At 64.9% G+C, this 14679-nt stretch overlaps 2 protein-coding genes across 3 annotated transcripts in view; both read right to left on the bottom strand.

The window, feature by feature from the left end:
- The window catches only part of LGR6 (leucine rich repeat containing G protein-coupled receptor 6), a 110278-nt gene extending 105150 nt beyond the window's left edge, over positions 1-5128 (bottom strand). The window contains exon 1 of one of the 2 annotated variants that reach the window (XM_070602208.1): positions 4679-5128. In XM_070602208.1, coding sequence (XP_070458309.1) covers positions 4679-4887 — 209 coding nt within the window. In that variant the 5' untranslated portion in view covers positions 4888-5128. The remainder of the gene's footprint in view (positions 1-4678) is intronic. The other variant, XM_070602207.1, reaches the window with a different exon arrangement.
- A 2283-nt stretch (positions 5129-7411) lies between these two features.
- Positions 7412-14324, bottom strand: LOC139080598 (receptor-type tyrosine-protein phosphatase V-like). The gene is given in 16 exon segments (XM_070602008.1): positions 7412-7608; positions 7825-7960; positions 8288-8448; positions 8808-8936; positions 9066-9127; positions 9205-9283; positions 9388-9544; positions 9996-10145; positions 10279-10377; positions 10990-11138; positions 11762-11896; positions 12763-12911; positions 12996-13047; positions 13169-13262; positions 14026-14124; positions 14227-14324. Coding segments are annotated over 16 exon segments (1809 nt in total). The 3' UTR covers positions 7412-7548.
- Between the last annotated feature and the right edge of the window lie 355 nt (positions 14325-14679).

The following is a 14679-nucleotide window of genomic DNA, read 5'->3' as shown; positions in this document are numbered from 1 at the left end:
ACCTGAGCGGTGGAGCCGAGCCGGCCGTGGCACCAGGCTGCAGGGCCAGACCCCGCCGGGAGGAAGGCCGAGGGCCGGGAGGGGAGTGGAGAGGTGGCGGCGGGCAGGCAGCTCTGCCTGAGCGAGCCAGGCTTTCTTCACTGCCGCCAGCCGCCCCGCCCCGGCCGCGCCCGCCTGTGCTCTGCCAGAGTTGAGAGGTTTCCTTTACTCCTGCCGCGGGCTGCTTCCTGCCTTCCCTTTGAACTGGGGTGTTGGCTCCCCAGTACTCGCCCGCCCCGGGTCTGCCGTCCTGTGGCCCGTCCCCAGGCTTGAGGTCCCCAGGGGACCGCACTTCGGTAGTCGCTCCCCACTCCTCTGCCCCTCCTGGCCGCCCTGCGCTGGGGGCTGCTTCCCTGTGCGCCCCCCGCCCTCCCCCCGCTGCCCGCGCCAGCGGCTCTCCTGGGCTCTCTCTGTCCCGGGCAGCGGGGATTTCTCCCTGTCTCTCCCACTCTCTAGTTTTTCATCCAAAACGTGTGGACGTTGACGTCCAGGAAAGTTCTGGGACTTGTGTCACGGCAGCCGAGGGACCGAGGGTCAGACAAGCCCCATGTTTCTGGGCAGAGGGGCAGTTCTCAGAATCTATCAGAAAGGGAAACTGAGGCCAGCCCAGGAAGGGTAGCATCGGCAGTGTATCATGAGGCTGGCCACTGACCTCGGACACGTCCTCCCCGAGGCAGGCTCCCCTGCACCCCGGCCGCAGCCCCTCTGCCCCCTCAGGGCACAGGCCCCAAGGCCCACCCACCACACGCGGGAGCACTCGGGGTCTCCTCCCCAGACTGGGCCAGGAGGAAACTGACGCCCCTCCGGTTGCAGGCCAGCTCCTCCTGCCTCCCAGCAGCCACTCTCTCCCTTCGCAGCCCGTCCAACACACACACACTTACAGACACACAGACAGACACACACAGACTCATGTACACAGACACCCACACCCTTATTCCATGCCTCCTCTCTTCCCAGTGCCAGCTCCAGGACTTCCTCCTCCAGGAAGGCTTCCATGACTAACCCTTTTAGCCCTGGTCACCCTAAAAACAACACTGCTGACATTGCTTGACCTCTTCCGATGGGCCAGACGTGGTGCCAAATTCTTTACAAACATGGGCTCAGTGAAGCCACACAACAGTCCTGTGAGGAAGGTGTCAGCTCCTTTTACAGAGGAGGAAACCGAGTCACAGAGAGGCCGATCAGCTGGGTTAGGTTCACACGGCTCACAGGTGATGCCCACACCCTGCCCTACTAACCCCTCTGCTCTCCCCGCAGCACCCTGCCTCCATCTGGTCGGTCGTGCACACCCCAGGAGTGACGAGGAGGATGCGAATCACCCGGAATCTATAAGCACGTCCCTTGTCTGCCCTTTCAGACCAGCTTGGGCTGTGACGGCAGTCCTAACGGGAGCGAGGTCCCACGCAGGCAGAAGGCCATCCACGGGGCTGCACGGAGCGGCCCCTGGCCTGGCCCTGTGGCGGAGGGTGACGGAGTGGGTGCTTCGGGGTGACTGCAAGTGCATGGCCCTCGGGTGTTTTACAACCAGCTGCCCAAGACGGCTTTTCTCCCACCCAATACCCACTTCCTGACATGGCCCGACTTTGCGGCAGATGAAGGGACTCTGAGTGACGAGCCAGATCCCCTGCTCGGGGCGGCTCTGGGTGTTTGCCAACAGGTCCTCGCTGCCTGTGTCTTCCCGTCCCTTCGCCATGTGGTGTGGATGCCATGGAGCAGGGGCACCGTGCCCTCTTGTCACCGTCACACTGGAGCGCCCCGCAGCCGGGGCTCCCTCTCCCTGGACGGCTTCCCAGAACAGGCCCCACCCGGGGAGCAGGTCCAAGCCCAGGGAGTGCCAATGAGCCGCACCGAGACTGCAGGTCGGGGGAGACTCAAGAAAAGAGCGACGCCTGAGGGATTGTGGGAATTCGAAGTCCGCCCTCCCAACCTTGACCATCAAACGGGGCTGGCACCCGGCCCAAAGCAGCCGTCGTTTTTGGACTTGAGTGTCAAAGCCGAGGACAGCAGCTGGGGACAAAGAAGACTTTCTGGTCTTCCCCAGAACCCAGTACCTTCTGGAGCCCACGGTTCCTTGGCGCCTCCCGTGGTTCAGTCTATGGCTCCTTCTGAGGATCGTCAAGCACCCTCTGTCTGCCCTTCCTGCACATCCAGCTGTTTTAATTGGACCTTTTACCTTCTCAATCCTGTGTCGGGAAGACACTCCCTTCCCACCCCCATCCCAGTGTTCACCAACTCGTTGGGCCCCAAGCCCCTGGAATAGCCAAGCACTGACCAAGACCAGCACCCGCAGGCGACTGCCCAGCACGCACTGCGGACCATTCCCTTGGGCTCCACGGTCACTCCTGGGCTCAGCCTCCCTCCTGTGTGAAGGGCCCCGGAGCTCACCTCCGCCTCCCCTGGACACCCAATGGGAGGCTGCGAATTGTGGTCACCCCCCAGTGTCAGGCTGTGTGCTAGGGACTTTCTACAGATGTGTCACCTCATCTCACCTTCCCAACACCCGCTTCTCCCCGCATAGGAATGAAGCACCGAGGCGTGGAGCAGCCCGGCGGCTCTGCACAGATGGCGGAGCCAGGAAGGGACAGGGTCTGGGGCCCAGGCAGAAAGGGGTCTCGTCTGGGTCTCCCATCATCAGACGCAAATCTGCACTGTCCTCGGCAAGACCTGGGTTTCGTGGGGCAAGACCAGGCCGGGCGTTTCCCAACGTCGCTGAGAAGGGAAAGGAGCCCCAAGACCGCCCACCCCTGCCCCCGGCTCTGCTCAGCGACAGCCTCCCACCCATGCCACCCTCAGTGTGTTTGTCAGCAGGCTGCTCTCCCGAAGGTGAAGGGAGAATCGGAGTCTTGGTGAGGGGGGGGCTTTCTCGATCCCCAGGGAGACACAAGACCAGCCCAGAAGATCCCGCCTCCTCTGAACCCACGTGCAGACTTCACAGCTCTGGGGGAATTGCGACAAGAGGGTGGGAAAGCCTTCCATCAGCGCGCACGGTGGACACTTGGATTCCAAGCGTGGCTTCCTTCCTGAACAAGTGTCCGTCTGGGAAGACAGGTGCTGGGAAGGAAGCTGGACCAGTCAGCCTCCAGGAGGCCCCGTCTGTCTCCCCCGCCCCTCACACAGGAAGGGGACTATTCCTCTGCTCCCCCAGACGGAGCCTCTACAGAAGTCTTTTTCAAATTCTTTTTAGCCACAGGACTCTGACGTCAAATGACACAGTGTCACACACCCCAATACGTAAACGGGCTAGAAGCGGGCTGCCCTGGGCACAGCAGGCATGCGGTGGGAGCCGGCCCTCCCCGCCAGCACCCAGTGCCCTCGCAGCCCACGGCTCGGCTCACAGGGCCTGCCCTGCTTCACCTCCTGGACTGTGAAGGGTTCGATTGGCCCTGCTGGAATGAGGGCACTATTTTCTCCCTCCCGCTCCCTCCCCTGGCCCCCCCCCCAGCCTGTGCCTCTTGGAGCGGAAGAGGATGCCCCAACTAGGGACAGAGAGACGGGGAGGGGAGCCCTATGAAGGGCTGCTGTTCAGACCCTCCGTACCCCGCCGGGATGTCGTCAGCACAGCACGGAGCGCCCTGCTCGCATTCAGTGCAAACTTGCCGGGATCCTGCGAAACGAGCCCGGCTCCCTCTCCCTCTGAGCTCCCAGGGCCTAGACCCCCAAAGCCACAAAGCTGCAGGACCCCGTGGCTGGGACAGAGGGCCCTGGGCTGTCCCACCTGCTCTCCTCCGCTGACAGGAGGTGATGGAGCCACTGCAGGGCGGAGCCGGGAGGTCCCCTTCCCCAAGAGGTGGGGTGGAGTGGGGTGGGTGATCTGGAATGTGCTCCCACCCCGTCCTCTGCCCAGGAGGTGAGCAGCCAGAGCCCCCAGCCCCGAGGCCCTGGGAGAAGCTGCTGGGAGCCGTCCTCTGGGAGCCGCCCCCGACTGGGTCCCCTTCACGCGCCGTCTCACCCCAACTCCGACTCTAAAAATGGTTCTCTGGTTTTCAGCCCCGGCGCCCGCCCACAAATTAGTGTCTCCAACATGGCCTCCTGGGACACGACTTCAAGGAGGCCCCCGGGGGAGGCAGGAGGCCTCTGTGAAGGGAGACGGTGCTGGCAGGGTCCCTTTCGGAGGAGACGAGAGTGGGTAAGGTCCCCTCTCAGCTTCTGGCGCCCCGCACCAAGGCCACCCAGCCTCAGTGTGACAGCTCGGCTCTCCTCGCCAGGCAGAGGAAGGGACAGCCCTTCTGCCCACTGGAGCCCCCCCCCATCACCACCCACTCAGTCAGCTTTGCCTGCAGCCACGCTCCCGGGCACCACTCTGCTGGAGAAGAAAATAGCGAGGGTACGGAGAGCCAACCCTGTCCCTCCAGCGCAGGGTCCAGAGAGTCACCTGTACCGAGCCTGAGCCACCCAGCAAACGCACAAGACAGGGGCCGGCTGGGAAACCAAGTCAGGGAAGCCAGTCAAACGCTTGTCTGCTCTTTAGCCTCGGAACTTTCAACCCACCCAGCCCCGCAGCAGTCCATTCTGGAGGGGGAGAGGCCTCGGGGATGCCCGCGCCCCAGGGCACCAGCCGGGCAGGTGTCCCAGCCTGAGGTCGGGCAGGTGCCCGCGGGCAGCCGGGCGGGAACAGGGAGGGTGCGCGGCTGGTACTCACAAGTAAGCCGTCAGGGGGTCCAGGCCCCCCGGCACAGCGGAGAGCCCGAGCTCGGAGCAGTCGGCCGACAGCATGATGCCGTCCTCCTGGCAGTGGCAGGGGGCCGGGCAGGTGGTCCCTGGGCCGGGCTGAGGGGCGCCGCGGACGCACGGCGTGGTGCACAGCGCAGTGCAAAGCCACAGCGCCCGGAGCCCGGGCGGGCTGGGCATCTCGGCTGCCGGGCTGCGGGGCAACCTGGCGGGTGCGGGCTGCGCCGTCGCCGTCGGTGGGGTGCCCGCGGGCTCGGCTCGGCTCAGCGTCAGCGGGAGCGGCCAGTGCCGTCAGAGAGGGGCAGGCATTGTTGAGTGATCTGGCTGTGCCGTTTCACGGGCTGGGCTCGGGGCCGGGGAGGGAGACAGGAGGAGGAGTCAAGGAAAGTTCTACACTCCGAGCTCCCCTTCCCTCCTTCCTTCCGAGCTGGCAGCAATTTCATCCAGGAAAGAAAAAAAAGCGAAGAAACCCAAAGCGAGGGAGCAGAGCCAGCACGTGGAGGACCTGCACTTGTCTGGAAGCAGGTCCCAGAGCTGGTGGGCTCAGACTCTCTTGCCTTCAGGCACAGCGTGGGGTCACAGGGGACTCAGAGGAGACCCTCTGGAAGCCACCTTGGAGTGTCCAGGTGCCCAGCCCCACATCGTCTGCAGGAAACTGAGACCCAGGAGAGAAGGGATGTGGTCCAGCACACAGCGGCCTGCCGGTACCGGGGAGGTGGTGGGGAGCCAGAATGGGAGTCAGGGTCGGCCCTCGCCCTGTCCCCTGGGGGACGAAGCACAGGGAGGTGGGGCTGGGAAGGGCTGGGCAATGAGGAGGCTTCTCGCTGAGTGGCCCTGCCCGGCCACCCAGGAAGCTGATGCGATTCCACCTGCTAAGTGGACTTTGGGTGCAGCCTGGGTCCAGTCCAAGGCCCCGGGACCCAGCCAGGTGGCCAGGCTGAGGGGCTGCGTCCTGCTGATCATCAGAACCCGCCGGAAGGTCCATGGATTGGCACCATCTGGAGGGCAGTGCAGGAGCTCGGCCCCCTGTGCTGGAGTCCCAGCGCCTGTCCTGGCCCCAGAGCCTTCGGTCAAGAACTGGGTCACGTCACTGTTCCCTTCTGACACCAGGGGGCCGCCTTGCTTCCTTCATGTGGCCCCTGCTCTCTGTCTCTCCCATGCTGAGCCAGGCCCAGTGCAGAGCTACAGAGGGCTGTCTGCCTTTCTTGCCGTCTTCCCAGGGTGCATCCAGAGTGGACAAGAAGCTGGAGACCTCGCAGGCAGCCAATGGTCCTTCCACTCCTACCCGCGTACCCCAAGGTCCTCTCATCACCACCCCGTCCCGTTCTCCGCGGCTGCCATAACATCCCGTGGCCACAGTGGCGGTACAGCTGGGCCCAGAAGCCAGCAGACCCAACTGGCTGGGGCCGTGGCCCTGAATGTGGAGTAGCCTCCCAGGAAGGCCAGAGGACGGCCCTACAGGGACACCTGGCTCCCATCACTGGCAAGGCACACAGATGGGAGCCGCCCTACCTCCCCAGATCCGCCTGCCCCTACAGCCTCACTTGCCCGTTGCTCTGGCCCCGTTCCCCGGACCGTTTGAAGCTCCCTGTCCAGCATGGGGGCCCAGGCACGAAAAGCCATGTTCGAGCTGGGCTGTGACCTCAGTAACACTCCCTCATGGTGGGTGTGGCAGCTCAGAGCTGAGCCTCCATCCTGCCTACCTGAGGGTCATTATGGGGCCAGCCCCCAATTCCTGATAAGCACAGAGTCTGAAGAGGACATGACATTCAGTCCCCTGAGGGGCCCCCAGAGCCTGACCTCATTCTGGGACAGCCCCACTCTCCAGCCAGGCCCGAGAAGGGCCCTCCCTGACCCCTGACCGCCTGCACTTCACCGGAGCTCAGTTCGGCCTCCTCATTTGGGGGTCTAACTGCATTTTGGGGCCTCCAACTGGTCCAGGCTCTCTGTGTCCCCGAGGGCCCTCCACCTGACAATCGGTGTCCAGCTCTGGGCACCCTGCCATCCAGAACTGTGCTGTCTGATCGGGGACAGCAGGAGCTCAGGAGGCCATTGCAATCCCGTCACATGGTGCATGGTTCCGTCCATTGCATGTGGGACAGACCATCCCCTCCCCGTGTGCCCCACCCCCCCCGTCACGCCCCGCCCCGCCACATCTCCACCCTCCTGCTTGCTCTCTGTTCCTCCTGGTCTTTCCCTCCCCCACACCCCCTCACTCTCTCTCTCTCACCTCCCTCCTCTGCAGAGGGAGCAAGGAGGAGAGCAGAGGAGCAGAGAAGACTGCATACGGCTCCTGACTTCCAAGTCGGTGTGGCTCCCGTGAGCACCCTGGTAGGAAGACAGGCCATGGTTGAGGTGGCCCCTGGGGACACCAGTAGGTGGAGCTAGCTGGGGACAGCAGAAAGGAAGCCAGAAACAGGGTCAGCCTTACTGCATGGAGGGGGCACCATGGGTAACTGGGGCTCTGAACCCAGGGCACCCCAGGAGACTAAAGTCTGAGGACACAGGAGGATGGGGGCTAGGGGCTGCCCTCAAGGACAAACCAGTTCAGCCAGACCCCAGCCCCGGCTGAGCCCTGCTCGGGTTTGCCCACCGGGCCCTCGCGTTGGGCCCCACATCCCGCAAGCATCTCTGAGGCCGTCTCTTTCTTCCTCAGGGGGTGACAGATGGGCACACTCAGCCTCAGCCTGGACCACATCCTTTATTCCCAACTCTGCCCCGTCACAGCATAGCCCCAGGGAAGCCAGGCCCGAGCAGGCCAGCCTGGCCGGCCCACCTGGCTGGCCCTCACTGCCTGGTGGGCACAGGCCTCCTCTGCTCCTGCACGGCCTCATGAGAGACTCAGGGAAGCCCGTCCAGCAGTGCCTGGTTCAGACAGTTGAAGAGGTGGATGTACTGCTCCTGGGGTGGACGCAGGGTAAGGAGGCTGCCCCATCCAACCAGAAGGCCCCGTGTCCCAGCCCTGTACATGTGAGAGCATTGTGGTCCACAGCACCACCTGGCGGCTGCCCGGACAGTGCACCCTGAGGCCGCCCACAGAAGGGGCAGAAAGTGCGCCCCCTCCCCACCCTCCCACCCCTCCCCCACGCCACAGCCCAGCCCCTGGCCACCTCTCACCAGCGTCGGGGTCATGAGGCCACAGGCCTGTGACTGCTGCAGGGCCACGTTGAAGACGTCCACTGTGCCCTCAGCCCCCACCTGCTGCAGCAGCTGGGCCATGGCCAGGAAGGTGTCCAGTGGGGCCGCATCGTGGCTGCAATTGGCCTAGAGTTGGACCAGGTCCCTGGGGGAGGGAGGATGAAGGGCCCCAGGTCTGTGGGGAGACCCAACCTGGGTCTAGGGGGCTGGGAAGGCACCCTGGGCCCCTGGTGAGCCAGGCTGCGCCCAGGCAGGGAGGATAAACTCCAAAAAGATGTCACATCCAGAAAGGGTGTAGGGTAGGGAGAGGAGAGAGGGAGCGCGGAGAGACTGTGTCGTCTGGACCCAGGACCCAAGCAGGGCTCAGGAGACATGAGGGCCTGCCGGAGGTACAATGAGGGGGCGCTGGTGCCTGCTCCCCCAGACCCTTGTCCAACAGCACCTGGAGTGGCTGAGCAGCGTGCCCGGCTTCTCCGTGTCCCCCGAGAAGCACTGGCCCACAGCGGCCAGGAAGGGCAGCAGGGTGGTGGCAGGGAGGGCATGCCCCGGCTCCCAGCACGGCAGCTGCAGGCTCTGCACCAGCCTCTCCTGCCCGCTCTCACCCTGGGGGCAAGAACGCCAGGCGTTGGCGCTGGGGAGGGCACAGCACTCTGTCCCACACATCTCTCCCTCCACGGCCTGGGGACCTACGTATGTGACCCTGAGGAGGGTACAGGGCCAGCCTGCCATGCTGCTCTCAGCCACCCAGCGCACTGTCACCACATGCAGGGCTATGGGCTGCTTCTCCATTGGCCAGACTCCTGGGCAGGACCAAGTCAGGGCTGCTCCAGCGGCAGCTCCCCGATATCTCTAACCCCGCCCCCCCCACGCCCCCCCCACCCCCCGATCACAGGCCGCACCTCCAACCCCCCACCCCGCCCCAGCTCTGAGGCCTCCCATCCTCTGCCCCTCTGCTCCCTCACCTTCTCCCCGGCGTCAGGCAGGCACAGGGAGACCAGCACACAGGCCCCACACTCCCATACCAGCTCCCAGAGCTCCTCTGGGCCCATGGGGCCAGTCAGCACCACGTGGTCTCGGCCAGAAGGCCCGCCCTGCAGAGCACAGCTCGTTGGCCCCAGGCACTGAGGGTGTCCCCTGCCCATCCCGCAGCTCTAGGGCCCCCAAGAGCCCCAGGCCAGGAAGCACAGGCCGTCAGAGAGGGCCACAGGTCATCATCTCACAGGGAAGAGCCAGGCTTCCGGTATCTCGTGAGAGGGGGTCTCCTCCACCTGGGGATGGGCGTCTGAGGAAAGATGGAATGTGAGACTGCCAGTGTCCCCACCCAGCACCCTGGCCACCCATGCTGTCCACAGCACTCACAGGGGACAGTGCTGTCCTGCTCACGGCCAGGGCAGGGCATCAGAGAGCCAGCCTCATCCCCGATGACCTGGAGCAGGAGCTGGAAGAGACACACACCTGGGCCTGGGCAGAGTCCGTGGGAGGGCACGCCAGGTGGGGTGTCAGCTGCCTCAGTTCTCACTGCCCCCACAGGCCCGAGTGTACCTCGTACTCCTGCAGGAAGCCGGCGTTGGTGTTGGCCGCCCTCTCTGCGCACGCCTGGGTGAAGCTGGCCGCGGTGATGGGCTGGAGCCTGGGGAGGGGGTGGGGAGGGCCGAGGGCACCACAGGGTCCCCAGCTCTGGCAGCGAGTGCTCTCCGCTCTGCTGTGGACAGGAGTCAGAAGCCGGTCGGTGGGAGGGCATGGGGTCCTGCACCCCACCTGGCAAGGGCCTGGGGAGCTGCGACTCACTCAGAGGGGTCCGAGGGCCCCTCCGGAATCTTGTTCAGGAGGCAGCTGTGCAGGAAGATGTACTGGCTGTTGGGGGGAGGAGTGGTCTGACGCCAAAGGAGTCTCCAGGCCCAACCAGCAAGACAGGGGTGGGCGGGGGAGGGAGGGAGGCTGGAGGAGCCCCTGGGAGCCGCCCCGTGCATCCCAGAGGGTGGAAGCGGGCAGCCCGCCGGCCCCCCGGCCCCACATCCTCTTCCACAAAAGGGACACAGAAGCCTGGCAGGTGGTGCCATATTCCAGCCCCTCCTCCCCGGGTCCTCTGTGAGCTTCCTCCCCTGCTCCCTTCAGACCTGTGGTCCCCTGGCCGTCCACCTCCCACCCACCTTCTTGGGGTCCCGGCATATTGAGCCCTCACAGGGGTCTGAATCATGAGGGGCCGGTGCAGCCGCAGCGTGTACACTGTGTTGAGCACATCCACCGCCCGCTCCTCCTCCAGCTGCTGCAGAAGCCTCAACAGGGCCACGAAGGTGCCGCTGCGGCCGACACCCGCACGGTGGGGACAATGGGGCAGCTGCAGGGGCGAGGGGCTGCCACGGCCACACACCCCCCCACACCCCATCCTGAGCCCCCCCCACCCAGGCCAGGCAGCCTCCGACCCAGCCTCACCTGCAGTGCATCAGGATGGGCCCAGGGCCCCGGGAGGCCCTCACCTGCTCCTGCACCAGCTCCACGAAGGCCAACAGCGAGCTAGGGGCTGCGGGCACACTGTGGTCAAGCCACGTGGTGAACTGCAGCTGTCTCACCCTCCGTGGCTGCTGCTGGGCCATCCGAGGTGGGGAGGGTGGAGGGGCCGCTGCTTCCCCTCATCTTCCTGACCCCAGGGTCCCTGGCCTAGTCATTCAGCTTTCTTCATCAGACGCCCGAGGATAGGACTGGTGCCTCCCCTCTCAGACTGGGTGACCCCCAAGGACAGGACTGGTGCCTCCTCCCTCAGCCTGGATGCTTCCCTTGGCTCCTTCTCCAGCCTCTTGGGTGGTCCCTGCCTGGAGGGTACCCAGGCAGAGGGGCGATGCTGGTCCCTGGCTTTCCTGCCCCAGGAGGCACAGCCTGGGAAGGCAGATGGGACACGAGGCTTCAAGATGAAGCAGCCAGCCCTGAGGGCAGGGCAGGAACCCTCACTTCTCACCTGCTCTGCCTTGACTCACTGTGTGACCTCAAGCAGACCCTTACCCTCTCTGTGCCCCCATACTTTCCCTAGCCACCAACTGCCCTGGGCAGTGCCGGGTGCCTACAATCTCAGAAGGAAGGAGGCCCAGGGACCCAGGAGGTGGGGTACTCTTCCCCAAGGGTCTCAGCTCAGATGCCCACCCCACCCACCCTGTCCCATCCCCTGGGGCACGCACATGCTGTAGCAGGATCTCCCACGTGGTCCACTCGTCCTGGGGCTCCTTGGCCAGGAGGTGGACGGTGACATGACCGCGGGTGACAGGGGTGGGGTCGGCCGGTCAGTAGTGCTCACACAGAACCTGGGGCCGAGGGTAGAGTGGAGGGGGCGGTGGTGGCCCCAACCCTCCCACCCGTCCTCCTGGGTCTGCGGACAGTCTGCACAGCTCCCAGGCCACCTCCCCCAGACCTCTCGTCTGACCCCAAGGACTTCAGCAGCTGCCGGGTCCCTTTGGAAAACTGGCTGGCCTTACTGAGGGCCACCCAGCCTCACGGCTCCAACAGCAGGACAGACCCAACCAGCATTCTCTGTCCAGAGCCCTGCACGGAGCAGGACACAGAGGAGGCCCCTCGGGCTTGTCGGAAGAGAGGATGCAGGTGCCCACCCTGGGGCAGTCGTCCCTCACCAGCCCTGTCTCCTAACCCCCGGCCCCATCTCCACCCGGAGCCAGTGGACACACTGAGCAGTGGCAGAGGCCAACGGAAACTGGGTCAAGCCAGGAGCTGGAGTCCCTGGGCCCTCGCGCTGCCTCCCCTGCCTGGGTGGCCTTGGGGACCCCACCAACCTCACTGGTCCGGCCTCAGTTCCGCCTGACCCACCCTCCCAGACCTGGACCCCCCCCCCACCCCCCCCCCACCCCCCGCCATTCCTGCAAGGAGCGCACGTGCCCCCTGGTGGCCATTCTGGAGACTGCGGGGCACTCACCCTCCCGTTCTCCATGCCCACGGTCAGCATGACGATGATGCGGACCTGCTGCTCCCACAGCAGCCGCCAGAAGTCCTCCAGAGTCTTCTTGAGGGACCCCTGCGTGGTGATGAACTCCTGCGAGTGGGCATAGCCCTGTGGGGGCGGAGGTCAGGAGCACAGGAAGTGGTGACACCTGGGTCCCCTGGGCCCCACCAAGCACGAGGCAGTCAATACCCCACGCATGATCTCCAGGAGGGAGGAGCAGCGTCTCTGCGTCGGCGTGTGCAAACATGCCAACACACGTGTGCACCAAGGATTCACATCAGGAGGGGTGGCCTCGGGGACACCACCACACCCCAGCCCCACCTGGATGGGGCAAGAAAACCCTACGAGACAACTCGAGATATAGCAGAAGTGCTGTCCCCAGGTCACCCTCTTTGCCAACCTTCCTGAATCAAACTCTGTGCTTCCTCCACTGCCCTCCAGAGAAACCTGAAGCCTCAGCCTGACGAGCCAGCTCCCTCATCTAGCCCCACTCAGCCTTTGCTGTCTCACGTCCCCCCACTGCACGCTCACCCCGCACACGCCTGGACACCCCGCCACGGGCTGTGCATGTCCTTTCTCTCCTTCAACACTTAGAATTCTGCTCGTCCTCAGGAGATCAGTGGAGGCCTTTTCAAGACCTCGGAGACTCAGTTCCTCCTTCCTCCACGTGCCCTGAGCACTGTGCTGGTTCCAGCACTCCTCACATTGCTGGTAGGTGTGACACACACCTGCACACACGTGCACACACACACACATACAAGCTTCTTCGAAGGTGGGAATTCGGTTAGCTGGCCCTGCCTCCTGTTGGCCTGACGTGGGGCCTGGCACACAGCAGGCCCTCAGGAACCACCTGCCAGGTCGACCTACAGAAACTCCAGCTGGTGACCTTCGTGGAGGAGAAGAGGCACGTCCTGCCAACAGCCCGTGTCCCCGGCAGACGCCCCGCAGAGAGCCCTTCCCACAGGCGGCCTTACCGGGAGGAAGTTGGCATTGACGTAGTCCGAGTGGGGCTCTCCCTCCAGCGGGGCCAGCCACACCCGGGAGTGGTCATCTGCACAGGGTGAAGCCGAGCGGTCAGTGCCTGGCACACGCAGCCCCTCTGGCCCGCCGCCCTGGCCCGGCGCTCACAGGGCAGCTTGTGTGGGTAATGGTTCTTGGCGGTGTTGGCGGGGAGCTCGGCCTCCAGTCTGGGCTGTTCCTTGCCCACCTCCTTCAGCTCCTGCAGAGATTGGGGGCAGGTGCTGGGGGCTGACCCCACCCTGGGAGAGGGGCAGGGGGCGTGCACAGCTGGGAGATCCCCCCCACCTCCAGGGCAGGTCCAGGCCCCCTAGGTGCCTGCGGCCCTCCCTGCTCTGGGCCTGAGGACCCCTGAGGCCGTACCTCAAATTCCTGGAAGAAAGCCCGGTGGGCATGCACGCTCTTGGCCTCGTAGCTCTGCCAGAAGCTGTGGACGGGGATTGGCCAGTGGGAGCACCTGGCGGGAGGGCGGGGAGTGGGCCCACGGCCTGGTGTGCAGTCCTGCCCTGCGCCCAGGTGGGTGGTGGGGACGGGCCTGGCTGCACGACCTGATCACCTGGGAGCTGCTGGGAGCACAGCCCCGGGTCCCACTCCCCGGAGTGGAGCCAGCACGCTGAGCAGGTCCCCCGACGCACGGCCCAGGATGCCACCACCGATGTGGGAAGATGGTGGGGCAGACAGGCCACAGGGGGACGCAGGAGTGAGTCATGCCTTGGAGCTCTCCTGGGTCCCAAGGAGGGCTCTGTGCACAGCCGTACTCACTAATGTCGGCTCAGTATGGAGTCAATCCAGGGAGGGCAGGAGTGAGCAGAGGGCACAGTTATAGCCCTTGCCCTCCAGAGCCCCGGGCCAGTGACCCCGGCCAGCAGAGAGCCCCTCGGGAGAGGAAGAAAGAAAAGAAAGAGACTGGTCTGATAGATCCAAGTGGTTAGTCAGGGAGAAGGTAAGGACTGGAGTGGGTGAGTTTGGGGGAGGGGGGGAGGAGGGGAGAGGAGAGAGGAGGGAGGAGGTGAGGGAGGGAGAGGAGACTCCAGGGTGGACAGCAGCCAGGAGCTCCAAGAGTTGGAGAAAGGGCCCTGGCAAAGGCGTGACGAAAGTGTGCAGGTGGCCGAGGAAGCACAGTGCGGCTGGCAGAGGCCTGCGGGCCGTCTGGGATGCAGCCCCGGGGAGAAGGCCACGTCCCCTGACCTGAGCCGGGCAGGGCGCCCCTGCCACCACACCAGGCCGTCAGGAGGGGCGGAACACGCGCTGGCCGCAGGCTGTAAGCTGTCAGCTCGTGGGAAAAGCAGCTCTTCTCTTCTCTGCTGAGGGTGAAGAGGCTGTGGGAGGCAGCCCCGGGGGGACAGAAGGTGGGCTGGCCTCTTGGGGAACGGGGTCCTCCTCCCCCAGCCACGCTGGCCCCAGCCTTCCCTCCCACTCACCTCTGCCCCCTCACCCGCCTCCAGTACAACAGGCCCAGCACAGCACAGACGGTGAGGACGCCAGCCACCACGATGCCCGCCGCCGCTGTGGGGGGCATTGCTGCCCGGGAGACACCAATCCGGGGCTCTACGGAGGGCAGGGCGGAACATGGCAGCCTGTCCCACTGTCCTGCAGACATGCCAGCCTCTGCTGGACTTCAGACCCTCTGGGGGGAGGGCACAGTGACAAGCCAGAAGTCCCAGATGCCAAACCGAGGCCAGAGATGGCTGCCAGGGGGACCACCCTGGAGAACACATGGCAAACTCTCCATGCCCCACTCCCGAGCCCGCCCCAAAGACCCCACTCCGTCCCCTGACACCCTCAAAGAAAGGAAAGAAGGGAGAGGCCTGGCCTCCTGGACCTTCCAGAATGCACTGTCCAGTGTGGTAGCTGCATGTGGGTATGGAGCACGT

This window comes from Equus przewalskii, chromosome 31 (genome assembly GCF_037783145.1).
Source record: "Equus przewalskii isolate Varuska chromosome 31, EquPr2, whole genome shotgun sequence".
Taxonomy (NCBI): Eukaryota; Metazoa; Chordata; class Mammalia; order Perissodactyla; family Equidae; genus Equus; species Equus przewalskii.
Note: the sequence above shows the minus strand (reverse complement) of the source record. Positions and strands in the feature narration are given on the sequence as shown.